Raw genomic sequence first — 16146 nt, 5'->3', positions numbered from 1 at the left:
TGATTAAAAATTCATGGGAAGGTATGTGAGCTTTTAATGAAGTGTGCCCATAGTCATTATAGCAACCAGTAGATGAAAGGCATGGCACATAGTAGACTCTCAACCAGTGGTAGCTGCATTGCTTATGACAATGAGGAGGAATATATATTTTTTTAATAGGTCGCTGAAAATTTAAAGACAGTCTCAAGTTAATGAAGATTGAAAAGCTTTCTTCTTTGAGACAAGAAAGTGACCTTTTAAAATAGCTGGTTTTTTTCTTATCAGTTTATACAATTTTTATATTTAAAACTACAGCTTTTAAATATTAAAATGTACTATGCTGATGAGATCGTAAAATGGTATAGCCTCTTTGGAAACCAACTTGACAGTTCCTCAAAATAGAGTTATATGACCCAACAGCCCCACTCCTAGGCATATGCCCGTGAGAACTAAAAACATGTCCACATACAAACGTGTATATGAATGTTCACGATAGCATTATCTATAATAGCCTAAAGGTGAAAATAATCCACATGTGCACCAACTAATAAATGGGTAAACAAAATATGATTTATCTGTACAGTGGAATATTATTCAGCCATAAAAAGAAATGAAGTACTGATAGGTGGATGGACCTTGAAAGCATTATGCTAAATGAAATAAGCCAGACACACAAAAAGCATATATACTGTATGATTCAGTTTATATGAAGTGTCCAGAATAGGCAAATCCATAGGGACAGAAAGGAGATTCGTGGTTGCCAGGAGCTGGGCACAGGGGAAAATGTAGAGTGACTTCTGAGTATGGAGTTTCTTTCGGGGCTGATGAAAAAAAAATGAATACATTAAAAACCACTGAATGGTACACGTGCATTTTATGGTGTGTGAATTGTTTTAGTAGTTTTTTTTTCTTCGGAAAGATTTTTATTTGCTAAATATCATTTTCGCTGATTCTGACTGATTACTCCTTTTTCCATCCATTATTTAGGAAGAAAGGCGAAGATTGAAAAATGCAATAATTATCCAGTCGTTTATTAGAGGCTATAGAGACAGAAAACAGCAAGTGAGTTTGTTTTTAATACTGAGAAAGAATTAGGTGGGCATGTGAGAGCTTTCTTTCAATATGACCTTGTTATTGTAAGTAGTATCTACTTCGTATGTACTTCTGTACACTTGTTCAGAAACTTGGAGCCCTGGTGGCACAGTGGTTAAGAGCTCAGGCTGCTAACTAAAAGGCCGCCAGTTTGAATCCACCAGTCACTCCTTGGAAACCCTATGGGGCTGTCCTACTCTGTCCTGTAGGGTTGCTGTGAGTTGGAATTGACTCTATAGCAATGAGTTTGGTTTGTTTTATTTAGAAAGCTAATGTTAATAAATAGTACTTTCCCCGTAATTCATTTTATTGTATTTATGTAAGTATTTATAATTAGGTGAAATTTGCAGTAGTTTTTGTATGATAAAGTAGAAACATGGGCCAGGTCACACCTGAGGATCGTATTAGAATGTAACAACGGGAGATCTTCCTGTGTGTTCCTTACAGGCGGTTCACTACGTTCCGAGGGTTTATGTTTTGTTTTGGTGCTTTACTGATAACCTCCACTGCAACGGCGTCTTAGCTGTTGATCTCCACCGCTCCTGTGAAAACATTTACCGTGTACTTAGAACGTAACGATTCCCTGCCTGTGCAGTATACTTATGTGTCTTTTTGTTTTGTTTTCAGTATTCTATCCAAAGAAGTGCATTTGATCGTTGTGCTGATTTGTCACAGTCTGGTGGCACTTCCCCTATTGCTAGTGGTTCCAGCCTTACTCTTTTGGTAAGGCAGCTTCTGTTTTTTTACAAACAGGATGAAGACTCAAAACGTCTGGTGAGTAGTGTTAGCTGTGATTTCACTTATCCTTGTTTATGTATTTTCCAACATTTTTTTTTTTTTTTAGTGGAAATGGTGAGTATCTGAGCAGGAGTCAAATAACCCCTTTGTGACTTTTTCCGTAGCCAGCTGTAATAAGTCGTTTTTGTGGGAATAGGCCACTCTGTTTTACCTCTCAAAACATCAATATAAATTTTCAATAAGCTTTCTTCATTTTTTTTGTTGTTATGGAAAATTTCAAATACGTAAAAAAAGTAAAATAATATGTTGACCTGCCTACCCTGTCTGTACCCATTATTGAGCCCCAATAGTCATCAACACATTGTTTCATATATAACCTTCTGCACCTTTGCCTTAGATCGCTGTGAAGTGAATCCTAAATGTCATCCTATTATCTTTAAAGGCTTTAGTATAAATCTGTCAATATCAGGTCTCTTTTTTAACCACCCAAAAATGCCATTGTATTACCTTTAAAGTTTTTATAGGCCTTTGATGTTATCCGGGATAAGGAAAGTTCTGTGTTCTTGGTAGGAAATACAAATACATGCGTCAGTGAATTTTTTTTTTTTTAAATAGAACTTGTTATTTTATCTGGTTTCCTAGGAAATATTAAGTTTGCATGTAATTATTAGGTTAAGTATATATTTGTTCTTAGAATTTTTTTTATTACCTGTAATAAATATTTCAAATGTATTAAAAGGTGAATATACAGTGAAAATAAAGTCTTCCGTGCTTCTGCAGTACATCCCAGAGAAATCCCCAAAAGAATCATAAGTGGAGAGGACACAGGATTATACTTTTTTGCTTAACTGGTGTCTGCCCTTACAACCCAACAATGCCTCGTGAGGGGAGCTGGGCTGGATCATGGGAAAACTTCCTTTCCATTAATTAGACCCAATCTAAAGAGTGGTACAAGTGCCGTAATCCTCCCATTCACACTTTGCTTAAATGGATACTATTTCTCAGGCTTGCTAGCTTAGGTTTCTAAAAGAAAGAATCATAAAAGTATAAAAACAGACAGCCTGGCTTTCTGGAAGAGCTGTATCAGTCCTCATGATATTAATCTTGTGAAAGAAAGATCACTCAGGAGCACAGACACATGGGTGCTGTGGTGGATGTCTTTTGGTTTCTACCTTCAGAGTACCCATTTCCTTTGGAGAAGCCCTGCTGTACTCCATGTATAAGGTCTAGTCAGCAGTTCCCAGATGGTTTCTAAAAGTGGTGCTGTTACGTAGTACTACTTCAGAAATCAGAGTGAAAAGGTCGGAGGTAAATGTATATGTTTGACTCCAGGCCTGAAGCAAACATAAAACAGATTGCCTGTGTGCAGATTTGGAAACCCTAATAACAAATAGAAATAAACATAATCAAACCTGATTAATGTTTTGAAAAAAGTGAACTTGAATGTTTATTAAGTTTGCAAACAAAAAGGCAATAACAATAAATTAATCTTGTGGGAAAAAAAAGTCTCCTATCCCAGTCTTCCCCCACGTGTCTGTCAGTTTGTCAGACTGTGGGGGCATGTGTGTTGCTGTGGTGCTAGAAACTGTGCCACTGTTATTCAAATACTAGGACCCATGACAGACAGGTTTCAGCTGAGCTTCTAGGCATAGACAGACTAGAAATAATGACCCAATGGTCTACTTCTGAAAAGATTTAGCCAGTGAAAACCTTATGAATAGTGGTGGAACATTGTCTGATATAGTGTTGGAAGATGAGCCCCTCAGGTTGGAAAGCACTCAAAATATGACTAGGGGAGAGCTGTCTGCTGAAAATAGAGTTGACTTTGATGATGTGAATGGACTCAATTTTTCGGGACCTTCATTTGCTGATGTGGCGCAATTCAAAATGAGAACAAACAGCTGCAAATATCCATTAATAATTGGAACCTGTAATGTATGAGGTATGAGTCTAAGAAAATTGGAAATTGTCAGAAATGAAATGAAACACATAAAGATGGATATCCTAGGCATTAGTGAGCCGAAATGGACTGGTATTGGCCATTTGGAATCAGACAGTCATATGGTCTGCTATGCTGGATATGGCAGCTCGAAGAAGAGTGGCATGGTATTCATCATCAAAAGGAACATTTCAAGATCTGTCCTGAGGTACGGCGCTGTCGGTTATAGGATAATATCCATATTCCTGCAAGGAAGACTAGTTAATATGACTGTTATTCAAATGTATGCACCAACCACTAAGGCCAAAGATGTAGAAATTGAAGATTTTTACCAACTTCTGCAGTCTGAAATTTATCAAACATGCGGTCAGGATGTACTGTTAATTACTGGTGATTGGAACGGGAAAGTTGGAAACAAGAAGGATCGGTAGTTGGAAAATATGGCCTTGATGATAGAAATGGTGCCAAAGATCACATGACAGACTTTTGCAAGACCAATAACTTCTTCATCACAAATAATTTTTTTCACCAACGTTAAATGGCAGCTATACACATGGATTCAAATCTACTACATCTGTGGAAAAAGACCATTGCAAAGCTCAATATCATCAGTCAGAACAAGGGGCTGACTGGGAATCAGACCATCAATTACTCATATGCAAGTTCAAGCTGAAACTGAAGAAGATTAGAACAAGTTGACAAGAGCCAAAGTATGACCTTGAGTATACCCCATGTGAATTTAGTCCATCTCAAGAACAGATTTGACATGTTGAATGACTGAAGAACAAACAGGTTGTGGAATGACATCAAGGACATCATACATGAAGAAACCAAGAGGTCATTAAAAAGATAGGAGAGAAAGAAAAGATCTAAATGGATGTCAGAAGAGACTGTGAAACTTGCTCTTGAACGTCAGGTAGCTAAAGCAGAAGGGAAAAATGATGAAATAAAAGAGTTGAACAGAAGATTTCAAAGGGCAGCTCAGAAGACAAAGTATTATGATGACATGTGCAGAGACCTGGAGATAGAAAACCAAGAGGGAAGAACACACTCAGTGAAGCAACTGAAGAAAAAATTCAAGACTCGAGTTGCAGTACTGAAGGATTCTACCGGGAAGATGTTAAACGAAGCAGGAAGCATCAAAAGAAGATGGAAGGAATGCACAGAGTCACTATATCAAAAAGAATTGGTCGACGTTCAACAGTTTAAGGAGGTAACATATGATCAGGAACAGATGGTATCGAAGGAAGAAGTCCAAGCTGCACCGAAGGCACTGGCGAAAAACAAGGCTCCAGGAATTGTTGGAATACCAGTTCAGATGTTTCAGCAAGCTGATGCAGCACTGGAAGCGCTATCTTGTCTATGCCAGGAGATTTGGAAGACAGCTACCTGGCCAACCGACTGGAAGAGATCCATATTTATGCCTATTCCCAAGAAAGGTGGGCCAACCAAATGCGGAAATTATCGAACAATATCATTAATATCACACTCAAGGAAAATTTTGCTGAAGATCATTCAAAAAATGGCTGCAGCAGTATATCAATAGGCAACTGCCAGAAATTCAAGCTGGATTTAGAAGAGGACGTGGAACCAGGGATAGCATTGCTGATGTCAGATGGATCCTGGCTAAAAGCAGAGAACACCAGAAAGATACCTGTGTTTTACTGACTATGCTAAGGCATTTGATTGTGTAGATCATAACAAGTTATGGATAATATTGTGGAGAATGGGAATTCTGGAACACTTAATTGTGCTCATGAGGAATCTGTACATAGATCAAGAGGCATTCCTTCTACCAGAACGAGGGGATGCTGCATGGTTTAAAGTTAGGAAGGGTGTGTGTCATGGTTGTATCCTTTCACCATACCTATTCAGTCTATATGCTGAGCAAATAATCTGAGAAGCTGGACTATACGAAGAAGAAGGGGGCATCAGGATTGGAGAAAGACTCATTCACAACCTGCATTATGCAGATGATACAGCTTTGCTTGCTGAAAGTGAAGAGGACTTCAAGTACTTACTAATGAAGATAAAAGACCACTGTCTTCAGTATAGATTACACCTCAACATAAAGAAAACAAAAATCCTCACATCTGGACCAATAAGCAACATCACGATAAATGGAGAAAATATTGAAGTTGTCAAGGGTTTCATTTTACTTGGATCCGTAGTAAACGCCTGTGGAAGCAGCAGTGGAGAAATCAACAGGCACGTTGCATTGAGCAAATCCACTGCAAGAGATCTCTTTAAAGTGTTAAAAAGCAAAGATGTCACCTTGAGGACCAAGGTGTGCTTGACCCAAGCTGTGGTGTTTTCGATTGCCTCAAATGCATGTGAAAGCTGGACAATGAATAAGGAAGACCAAAGAATTAACACCTTTGAATTGTGGTGTTGGCCAAGACTATTGAATAAACCACGGACTGCCAAAAGAACGAACAAATCTGTCTTGGAAGAAGTACAGACAGACTGTTCCTTGGAAGCAAGGATGATGAGACTGCGTCTCATAAAGTTTGGACTTTTCATCAGGAGAGATCAGTCCCTAGAGAAGGACATCATGCTTGGTAAAGTAGAGTGTCAGCGAAAAAATAGGAAGACCCTCAACAAGGTGGACTGACACAGTGGCTGCAACAACAGGCTCAAAGGTAACGATCGTGAGGGTGGCGCAGGACCAGACAGCGCTTCCTTCTGTTGTGCACAGGGTCGCTGTGAGTCGGGACTAACTCCACGGCACCTGACAATAACAAAAACCCCAGTCTTTAAATTTCCTAATTTCCCACTCTAGGAGCAAGCACGATGCCACTTTTGATAATGTTTCAAAGATACTCTATGCAGAAATAAGGATGTGTGGCTACATATCCCCTACTCACTGCCCCCCCCCCCCCCTTTTTTTAAATTGCTATCCCTTCAGTAACCCAGGAATTTCTTGCGCTGTTTTGGACTGTTTTGGTTGCTCTCTAGACCTGCTGTTAACCTGGGAAAGCCTTTTGCTTTGCTTCAGTTTTAGCTCTTCTTTTCCTGATTTCATATCTTTTTGCTTTCGTTTCTCCCTCGTTTTATTGATACAAGGCCTCAGCTGACCTCCTGAGAAAGGATACATGGGAAGTAAATTTTTGAAGACTTTACTCATCTGCATTTAGTACGTAATAGTAATAATAACAGTAATGACCGTTACTGTTATTGCTAGATGCCATCATAGTGACCCTGTGTGTAACAGAATGAAACAGTGTCCCGTCCTGTGCCATCCTCAGAATCGTTGCCGTTTGAGCCCGTCCTTGCAGCCACCGTGTCAGTCCATCTTGCTGAGAACTCTTTTTCACTGACTGCCTTATCAAGCATGTTGTCCTTCTCGAGGGACTGGTCCCTCCTGATAACCAGTCTAAAGTACATGAGACAAAGTTTCATCTTGTCATCCTTGCTTCTAAGGAACGTTCTGTCTGTACTTCCAAGACAGATTTGTTCGTTCTTCTGACAGTCCCTGGTATATTCGGTATTCTTCGCCAACACCACAATTCAAAGGTGTAATTTTTCTTCTATCTTCCTTATTCATTGTCCAGCTTTTTGCGATTGAAAACACCATGGCTTGGGTCAGGCTGACCTTAGTCCACAAAGTGACATTTTTGCTTTAAAGAGGTCTTTTGCAGCAGATTTGCCCAATACAATAAATCATTTGATTTCTTAACTGCTGGCTTCCATGGGTTTCGATTGGATCCAAATAAGGTGAAATCCTTGACATCTTCAATATTTTCTCTGTTTATCATCTTGCATGTTGGTCCAGTAAGAAACAGTTAAGCAAAGTAAATGTCTAATGTAGTGGTACTAGATACTTTTTGGATGTATGAGGGTAGTAATCAACATAAATCCAGTCCCCACTTTCCACATCTCATGTGATACCACTGACCATGCAGTACTTTCTTTCACCCTAATCACCTGGAGCTAAGTCAGATCTCACAAGTTGGAAGGACATTGTCCTTCAGACTGCCAAGTACAGCCAAGACTTCAGATGCCAGCCACAGGCTTAGGTGTCCCCATGATACCCATACTTGTGACCTGCTGGCTACAAGTTTGGGGGTTTTTCCACTGCCCCTTCAGAATGCCAGCTGCAGTAGTGGGACCTTCTCCTCAAGCTCCCACACTTCTGACCTGGCTTCATATTTGGGAATTCCCTCTGCCTCCTCAGGGTATCAGCCATAAACTCAGGGATTTCCCAGTTCCTGTCACTTCTGACCTGCTGGCTTCCACTACTCCTTTGGGTTCAGTAACACACTGGAACCACTCACGGTACTATACTTAAAATTACAGCTTTATTATAGCAAAAAGGGTACAAAGAGTCACACAGGACAAAGTCTGGGAAGGTTCCCCATGCAGAGCTTCCACGTCCCAGAGGGCGCACCGCCCTCCCAAGCGTATATATGTCTTTCACCAGCCAGAAAGCCCATGGAACTTCTGTGTCCAGAACTATTTTGGGGGGAGTGTCTTTATGTAATACAAATTTCAGCCACCTCCCCTGAGGTGGGTCAATTCATGATGTGATCACGAGGTATTATGTAGTAGGGCTCTCTGGTCTGGCCAGCCCCCACCCCAACGTCATCTCATCATCTCACTTAACCTTTTAGTTAAATGTGGTCTGGAGTCCTTATCAAAGATACTTTAATTTCAAGGCTTTTATTTTATTTTTTAGAAGGTTGTCTCTCAGTACTTGAGGACGAGGACCAAATTCTTTGGGTAAAGTTAACGAGGCTACAGAGCGATATTAATGCATTTGTTAGTATCGTGAAATGCCACGCTAACCTAGTCTGGAAAGCGTTCTAGTGTAGTATCACTGCTGCTTTGAACTCCTGTTTATTTCACAGGCAGATTGAAACCTACCTAGTTGATTAATATAGTTAGAGCATTATTCTTGTAACTCCTACAGTCATCCTTTAGCTGTTTATAATGTATACAGGTAGTCCTCGACTTATAGTGTGTTTGAGTTAGAATGAAATCCCTTAATGACTGTCAGGTTTTTTCGTTCTTCTGTACAGCTTATCGTTAGTGATATGACTACGTTCGATGTTGCAGTGCGTAATAATTTGCTGGTGTTACCATTCTCAGATGTAATACTTCCAACCCCCAAAGACAAAGATCGGATTTATAAAGACTAATAAATAATAAAAGGCAATACTAAGTAAAACAAAGAAAAAAAAAATGAAGCATCTGAGTTATGTCAAAACCAGTTTACGATGGAGTAGTTGGAATGGAACCCCGTTGTAAGTCGGGGACTTCCTTTACTTACTATACTTTTTATTGTGATTTGTTAATAGTACAAATTTTAGGATGAATTACATGTCAGATAGTGCAGAAAGTATTTGTATCATATTGGTTCCTGAGAAAAATATGGGTAAGGTAGCTCAAAATACCTGAAGGAAAAAGCTTGTATTGTAGGCAGATAAACTAATATCCACAGTGGGCCACAAGGTCCTTACCACCTGGCTTAGGACATTCTCTACTTTGTTATGTAAAACCCTTTCTTTTGTATTAATATTTTAATACTACAAGGAAGAGGTTTTACTGTTAAAGGTAAATATAATTTGTTTAGCTGATTTTTGGCAATGGACCAGTCCATTAAATGGGGAAAAGACAGTCTCTTTAACAAGTGGTCCTGGCATAACTGGATGTCCATCTGTAAAAAATGAAATAAGACCCATACCTCACACCATACACAAAAACTAACTCAAAATTGATCAAAGACCTAAATATAAAACCTATAATAATGATAAAGATCATGGAAGAAAAAATAGAGATAATGCTAGGGGCCCTAATACATGGCATAAATACAACGTAAACCTTAGCTAACAATGTACAAACACCAGAAGATAAACTAGATACTCGGGAGCTTCTAAAAATTAAACACTTATACTCATCAAAAGACTTCATCAAAACTATAAAAAGATAACCCGCAGACTGGGAAAAAGTTTTTGTTACACTTCGACAACAAAAAGACAAATAATCCAGTTAAAAAATGGGCAAAGGATATGAACAGATACTTCACCAAAGAAGACATTCAGGCCACTAACAGACACATGAGGAAATGCTGTGATCATTAGCCGTTTGAGAAACGCAAATCAAAACTGCAGTGATATACCATCTCACCCCAACATTACTGGTGCTATTCAAAAAAGAGAAAATAACAAATGTTGGAGAAGTTGCAGGGAGACTGGAACTCTTATGCACTGCTGGTGGGCCTGTAAAATGGTACAACCACTATGAAAAATGATATGGTGCCTTCTTTAAAAAGCTAGAAATAGAAGTACCATAGAATCCAGCAGTCTTACTCCTAGGAATATATCCTAGAGAAATAAAAGCAGGTACACAAATAGAAATATGCACACTCATGTTCATGGCAGCATTATTCACAGTAGAAAAAAGATGGAAACAACCTAAGTGCCTGTCAGTAGATGAGTGAATAAACTGTGATACACATACACAGTGGAATACTATGCAGTGATAAAGAACATTGATGAATCCTTGAAACATCTCACAGCATGGATAAATCTGGAGGGCATTATGCTGAGTGAAATAAGCCAGTCACAAAAGGACAAATAATGTATGAAACCACTATTACAAAAACACAAGAAAAAGTTTACACACAGGAAAAAACAATCTTTGATGGTTATGAGGGAGGAGAGGGATGGGGATGGGAAATCACTAACTGGATAGTAGACATCTTTTGTGAGGGGAAAACCAACACAATATAGGGGAAGTCAGCACAGCTTGACCAAGGTAAAGTCATAGAAGCTTCCCAGACACATCCAGACACCTTAAGGGACCAAGTTACTGGGGCTGAGGTCTGGGAACCATGGTCTCAGGGGACATCTAGGTCGATTGGCACAACAGTGTTCATAAAGAGAATGTTCTGCATCCTGCTTTGGTGAGTAGTGTCAGGGGTCTTAGAAGCTTGTGTGCAGCCATCTAGGTAAGATACGTCTATTGGTCCCATCCTGTCTGGAGCAAAGGAGAATGAAGAAAACCAAAGACATAAGGAAAGCATTAGCCCAGAGGGCTAGTGGACCACATGAACCACAGCCTCCACCAGCCTGAGCCCAGAAGAACTTGATGGTGCCCGACTACCACCACTAACTGCTCTGATGGGGATCACAGTAGAGGGACCCGATGGAGCAGAAGAAAAATGTAAAACAGAATTCAAATTCACAAAAAAAGAGTAGACTTACTGGTCTGGCAGAGACTGAAGGAACCACTAAGATTATATTCTGGGACACCCTGCTAACTCAGAACTGAAGCCACTCCCAGAGTCCACCTTTCAGCCAAAGATTAGATAGGATATAAAACAAACAGCAACACACATGAGGAACGTGCTTCTTAGTTCAGTCAAGTATATGACACCAAATGAGCAACACCTGCCCAAAAGCAGCGACGAGAGAGCAGGCAGGGACAGGACAATTAGATGAATGGACACGGGGAACCCAGGTTGGAAAGGGGAGAGTGTTGACACTGCAGGGATTGCAACCAGTGTCACAGAAAATTTGCATATAAGTAATTTGTGCTGTAAACTTTTACCTAAAGCACAGTGAAATTAAGGAGAAAAAAAAAAAAGGGTTATGTGGCAAATTTAAACTAGCCACATTAAAGAGGCTTTTAATTTCAGCTGATTCTAAATAAAAACCCATTGCCATCGAGTCGATTTCGACTCACAGCAACCCTATAGGATAGAGTAGAACTGCCCCATAGAGTTTCCAAGGAGCGCCTGGTGGATTCAAACTGCCGACCTTTTGGTCAACAGCTGTAGCACTTAACCACTACGCCACTGGTCCTTCCTGATTCTGATGGGACCTATGAAATGAAAATATAATATTGTTTCATTAAAATACAGTGGAGAAAATGGATGAGATTCCATGCTAGGTATTGAATTTTCGAAATCATTTATGGCACCAACATGCAGAGTATATACTCAGGACTCTTGGATGTGACAGAAATCCGATTCAACATTTGTTTAAATCATTGATGAATCATCATATCCAGGAGCCTGGTGACGCACCTGACCTTTTATTGGGAAGAGCGGGACCACGTGATTGCCTGCCCTACCAAAGTTTCCTAGAGTTGGGGGAGGAGAGCATCCAAAAGGAAAGGATGCTGAAATACATGAACACAGAGGACAAAGAAAGGAGAAACATGTTCTGTGTAACTTAGGGTTAATGTTGTTCATGTTTGTGTTGTGAGTCACTGATTTGTGCACATGTACATTGTTATTTCAGATTGCCAGAGCTTTAAGAGTGTCAGTAACTGCTTTCATAACTTAGCTTCATGCTGATATTTTTAAGATGGGCAAGCCGAAATATTAATGGATATACTAAGTAAAACCTCACTTAGAATACAAGATTCTTATCAGGTTTGATAAAGTGTGTATTTATTCTTTAAAAAAATTTGAAATATTGTGTAAATTAGTAAACTGTTCCATTTTATGCATTGGAAGTTGTAAATTGTGTATTTTCCCCTTTCAGATCTGGGTGTGCCAGAACGTGGTTAAGTACAGTTGCCTGTTTGTCAAGCAGCTGAACGGGCCTGAGAGACTTACATGCTTATTTCAGATAAAGAGGTTGATGAGCCTGTGCTGCAGGTAAACTCCCGCTCTGTCCGGAGCTTTGTGTGATATGATGACTTGCAGTGTCTAGAGGAACAATTTTGATTTTCATTTTCTGAGACAGGCTGTTCTACAGTTTTTGTTTTTTTGAGACTGGGATATTCTGTGTAGCACAGTTTTCACTCCTGGTTGATTCTGACCTATATGACCCAAACCAAAAAACCAAACCCAGTGCCGTCAAGTCGATTCTGACTCACAGCGACCCTACAGGACAGAGTAGAAGTGCCCCACAGAGTTTCCAAGGAGCACCTGGCAGAATTGAACTGCCGACCCTTTGGTTAGCAGCCGTAGCACTTAAGCACTAAGCCACCAGGGTTTCTGACCCATATGACATACAAGTTAAAATGCAGGTACAGATGTTTTCCAGGTGATACTTTCTTTCAGGAATGCCCTGGAATTATCTTGTGAAATGTTAGACACGCGGGTTATTAGCGAACGGATTAGCCAGCCGATTGGACTCTTGATGTGAGAATGATTGTATTCTCCGGGGGTTTCTGCTGAAATACAACTTGAACACCACCTGTTAGAATATGCTTATCAGGCTGGCTCATTTGTTTATGTATAAACTCAAAAATAAGTCACGTCCATGACTTTGACTTAGTGTGTGAGAAACTAACATTCTTAGCATTTTTTAATTGCTTATATCTGCACCAGTGATGAAATTTTCAAATGATTCTGAGCCTTCAATTTAATTTCAGCTAATTTTCTGGAAGCTGTATATGTAATAAAGTTTATTTAGGACTGCTATCAGAAATATACTGCAGATGAATGAGATGCTAAAAATAATCCACTAATTTTTTGTTTTTTCGTTATTAACTGATCTTTCCAAAATACTTCAGTGAACTAAAGATACAGAGAATCTGATAGAAAAGAGAACCAGGAGGATCATGAATTCCAAGAGTTTATATTCCTAACCCATCTTACTCCTTGGAAAAACTTTTACTTCGAAAAACACACTGTATACATTAATTATTTAAAGCAGGGATCAGTGGACATACTCCATAAATGATCAGATAGTATTTTTGGGTTTTTGGTCCACATATGGTCTCTGTACTAACTGTACTAATAAGCAGGGGGCAGAGTGGACAGATCCCACTTTTACTGCCAACTGCATGGTAAAAAATCAGTATAAATCCAGTGCCTAGCTGGAAGTGAATCCAGTCCTCACCTCCCCACATCTTCTTCCTTGTCATCAGCTGCCTAAGCAGCACACTTTCTCCAACCTGCAGCCACCCACAGCTGGATTGGAAGTTACAAGGATGCTGTCCTTCAGACCTGCAGATAGACAGATGCCATTCCTTGCTGGCTCTTAATTTCCCATGTGGGTTTGTTGATTCACTGAGACACTCTCAGAATTCATGGAGAGTATTCATACCTACAGTTATCCATGCATTATAACCAGAAAAGATACAAACAGACATATGGACGAGGTCTGGGAGGAGTCCTGGCAGGAGGTTTTCATTGTCCCCAGCTTATATGAGGCCCTTTTCTATCGTTGGATGTCCTCACCAGTTCAGGAAACAACTACTTCCATGTTCAGAGCCTTTTATTGGCCTCTTTGCATAGCCATGATCGATTGAATATGCATGATTGGATTTTGCCCCCTCCCTTTCTGAGGTTAGCTGACTGGGTGGGGTCTGTATAGCCCCAACTCATTTGCACACATTCCCTGATGCTGTCTGTAGGTTTTATATAATTGCTGGGGAGTTTCAAGGACTATCTTTCAGACATAGTGTTCTTTTTTTTCTTGCAACCCTTTAAAAATGTAAAAACCACTCTTCCTTCAGAACCAAGAAAAAAAGTCTTCGGCTGACTTGGCCTGTGGGCTATAGTTCATGGACAGTTTTTGTAAAGTAATTTTTGAAGATAATCATTTAGCAAGTAATTTTAATGTATGATATTTCAAAATATAATTTGTTCTTTTATAGCATTTTATTTTGAGTAGTCTCAAACATCAGAAAACACCTCAATTCAAAGACGTTAACATTTTTGCCACATTTCTGTGCACTCACACACTTGTGCTCTGTGTGTGTGGGGTTTTCTAACACATTTGAAAGTAAGTTGCAGATACGATAACACGTCATTCCTAGGTAATTCACCACGTACCTCCTAAGAGCAGGCCATTCTACTACTTAACCGTAATGCTATCAGTCTATGAAAATTCATAGAAATTCTCTAATATCATCTAATATATACTGCATGTTCAGAGTTCCTCAGTTGTCTCAAAGATACGTTTTATGCTGTTTTTTTGTTTTAATGATTCCAGGGTCCATTTGTTTCACTTATTCTTCCAGCTCCTGTATTTCCTATAGACTGGAAGTTAGGTCTAGAGCAGGGTTTCTCAGCCTTGATACTAGGACATCTTGGGCCAAATAATTTTTTGTTGTGGGGAGCTGTCCTCTGCGTCGTACGATGTTTGACAGCATCCCTGGCTTCTGCTCACCAAATACCCTAGCACCCTTCTGCCAAGTTGTGATAACCAAAAATATCTCCGGACATTGCCAAAATTTGCCCAAGGAGCAGAATTGCACCCACTTGAGAACCTGTGATACGGTGGCTTTACCTGATTCAGGTTCAACATTTTTCACAAGAATGCTTCGTAGGAGGTAATGTGCGTCGCATCGGGAGACCCACAGTGAGGCATGGCCCGTTACTAGTGGTGCTAAGTTTGATTACCTGGTTAAGGTGGAAACTACTTTATCTCTGCGATGAGGTACGATACTAGTCGGCAATAAAAAGAAGAGATTATTGACACAGGTTACATGGATGAAGTACACAATTATGCTGAGTGAAAGAATCTAGATAAAACCAATATATACTGTATGATTCTTTATATATAAAACAGTAGAAAATGCAAACGAGTCTATAGTGACAGAAAGCAGGGGTTGGTGGGGTTGACTTGTTAGTGGGAGCTGTCGAGTCCGGTCCGACTTGAAGCAACCGTATATATGCAGAGCAGAACACGACGCTGCCCTATCCGGCGCCATCCTCGCAGTCTCTGTAGTGTCTGAGCCCATTGTTGCAGCCGCTGGAGAGGGTCAGAAGGAAACTCGGTGGTGATAGATAGATAGATCTGTCTGAGGTAGAGCGAGAGTTCTGTGTGTTGATTGTGGTGTAGTCCATCAAAACTCACTGTGCTGCCTGCTTTAAACGGATGCAGATTAATGTATGTAAATTATGTCTGTAAAGTTAATTTTAAAAGAAAAAGCATGAAGCTTTTTTTTTTAAAAAAAGACTTAATTTGGTGACAGCGAAGCCTTCCCTTCTGCCTATAATACTCATCATAGTAAGAAGGGATACTTTAGTCAAGCGATAGATGACTTAAGACCAAAAATAAATTTGTCTACTTAGAAGGTAATGCAGGGATGGCAAGTCTAGAAGGCACTTCTGAAGGAGATGATACGCACTTTTTCCTGTCTTTGAGTCATGCCTGTTTTCAGCGATGTTCTGGTAGTAGAACAGAGTGGCTCAGACATTTGCCATACTGAGTGAGAGTGATCTGAGACAACGTTTCGGTGACATTGGCTGTCCAGTAAGTGTATGAGTGACACCTTTTTCGTTTTTACAGGTTATTGCAGAACTGTAATGATGACAGTTTGAATGTTGCACTTCCAATGAGAATGCTTGAGGTGTTTTCATCTGAGAATACATACTTGCCTGTTCTACAAGATGCTAGCTATGTGGTATCAGTAATTGAACAAATTTTGCATTACATGATTCAAAATGGTAAGTATAGATGATTTCAGAACCGCGGGTTGGCGTT

General features: G+C 39.8%; 1 protein-coding gene across 2 annotated transcripts in view; it reads left to right on the top strand.

Annotated features, from left to right (window-relative positions):
* Window positions 1–16146, top strand: part of UBE3C (ubiquitin protein ligase E3C) — a 200002-nt gene that overhangs the window by 52149 nt on the left and 131707 nt on the right. For both annotated transcript variants that reach the window (XM_049863367.1, XM_049863366.1), the window contains exons 3-6: window positions 967–1041; window positions 1699–1845; window positions 12244–12359; window positions 15952–16109. In XM_049863367.1, the coding sequence (XP_049719324.1) occupies window positions 967–1041; window positions 1699–1845; window positions 12244–12359; window positions 15952–16109 (496 nt within the window). The remainder of the gene's footprint in view (window positions 1–966; window positions 1042–1698; window positions 1846–12243; window positions 12360–15951; window positions 16110–16146) is intronic.

Source organism: Elephas maximus, chromosome 20 (genome assembly GCF_024166365.1).
Source record: "Elephas maximus indicus isolate mEleMax1 chromosome 20, mEleMax1 primary haplotype, whole genome shotgun sequence".
NCBI classification, from domain to species: Eukaryota; Metazoa; Chordata; class Mammalia; order Proboscidea; family Elephantidae; genus Elephas; species Elephas maximus.
This window is presented reverse-complemented; position numbering and strand designations above follow the sequence as displayed.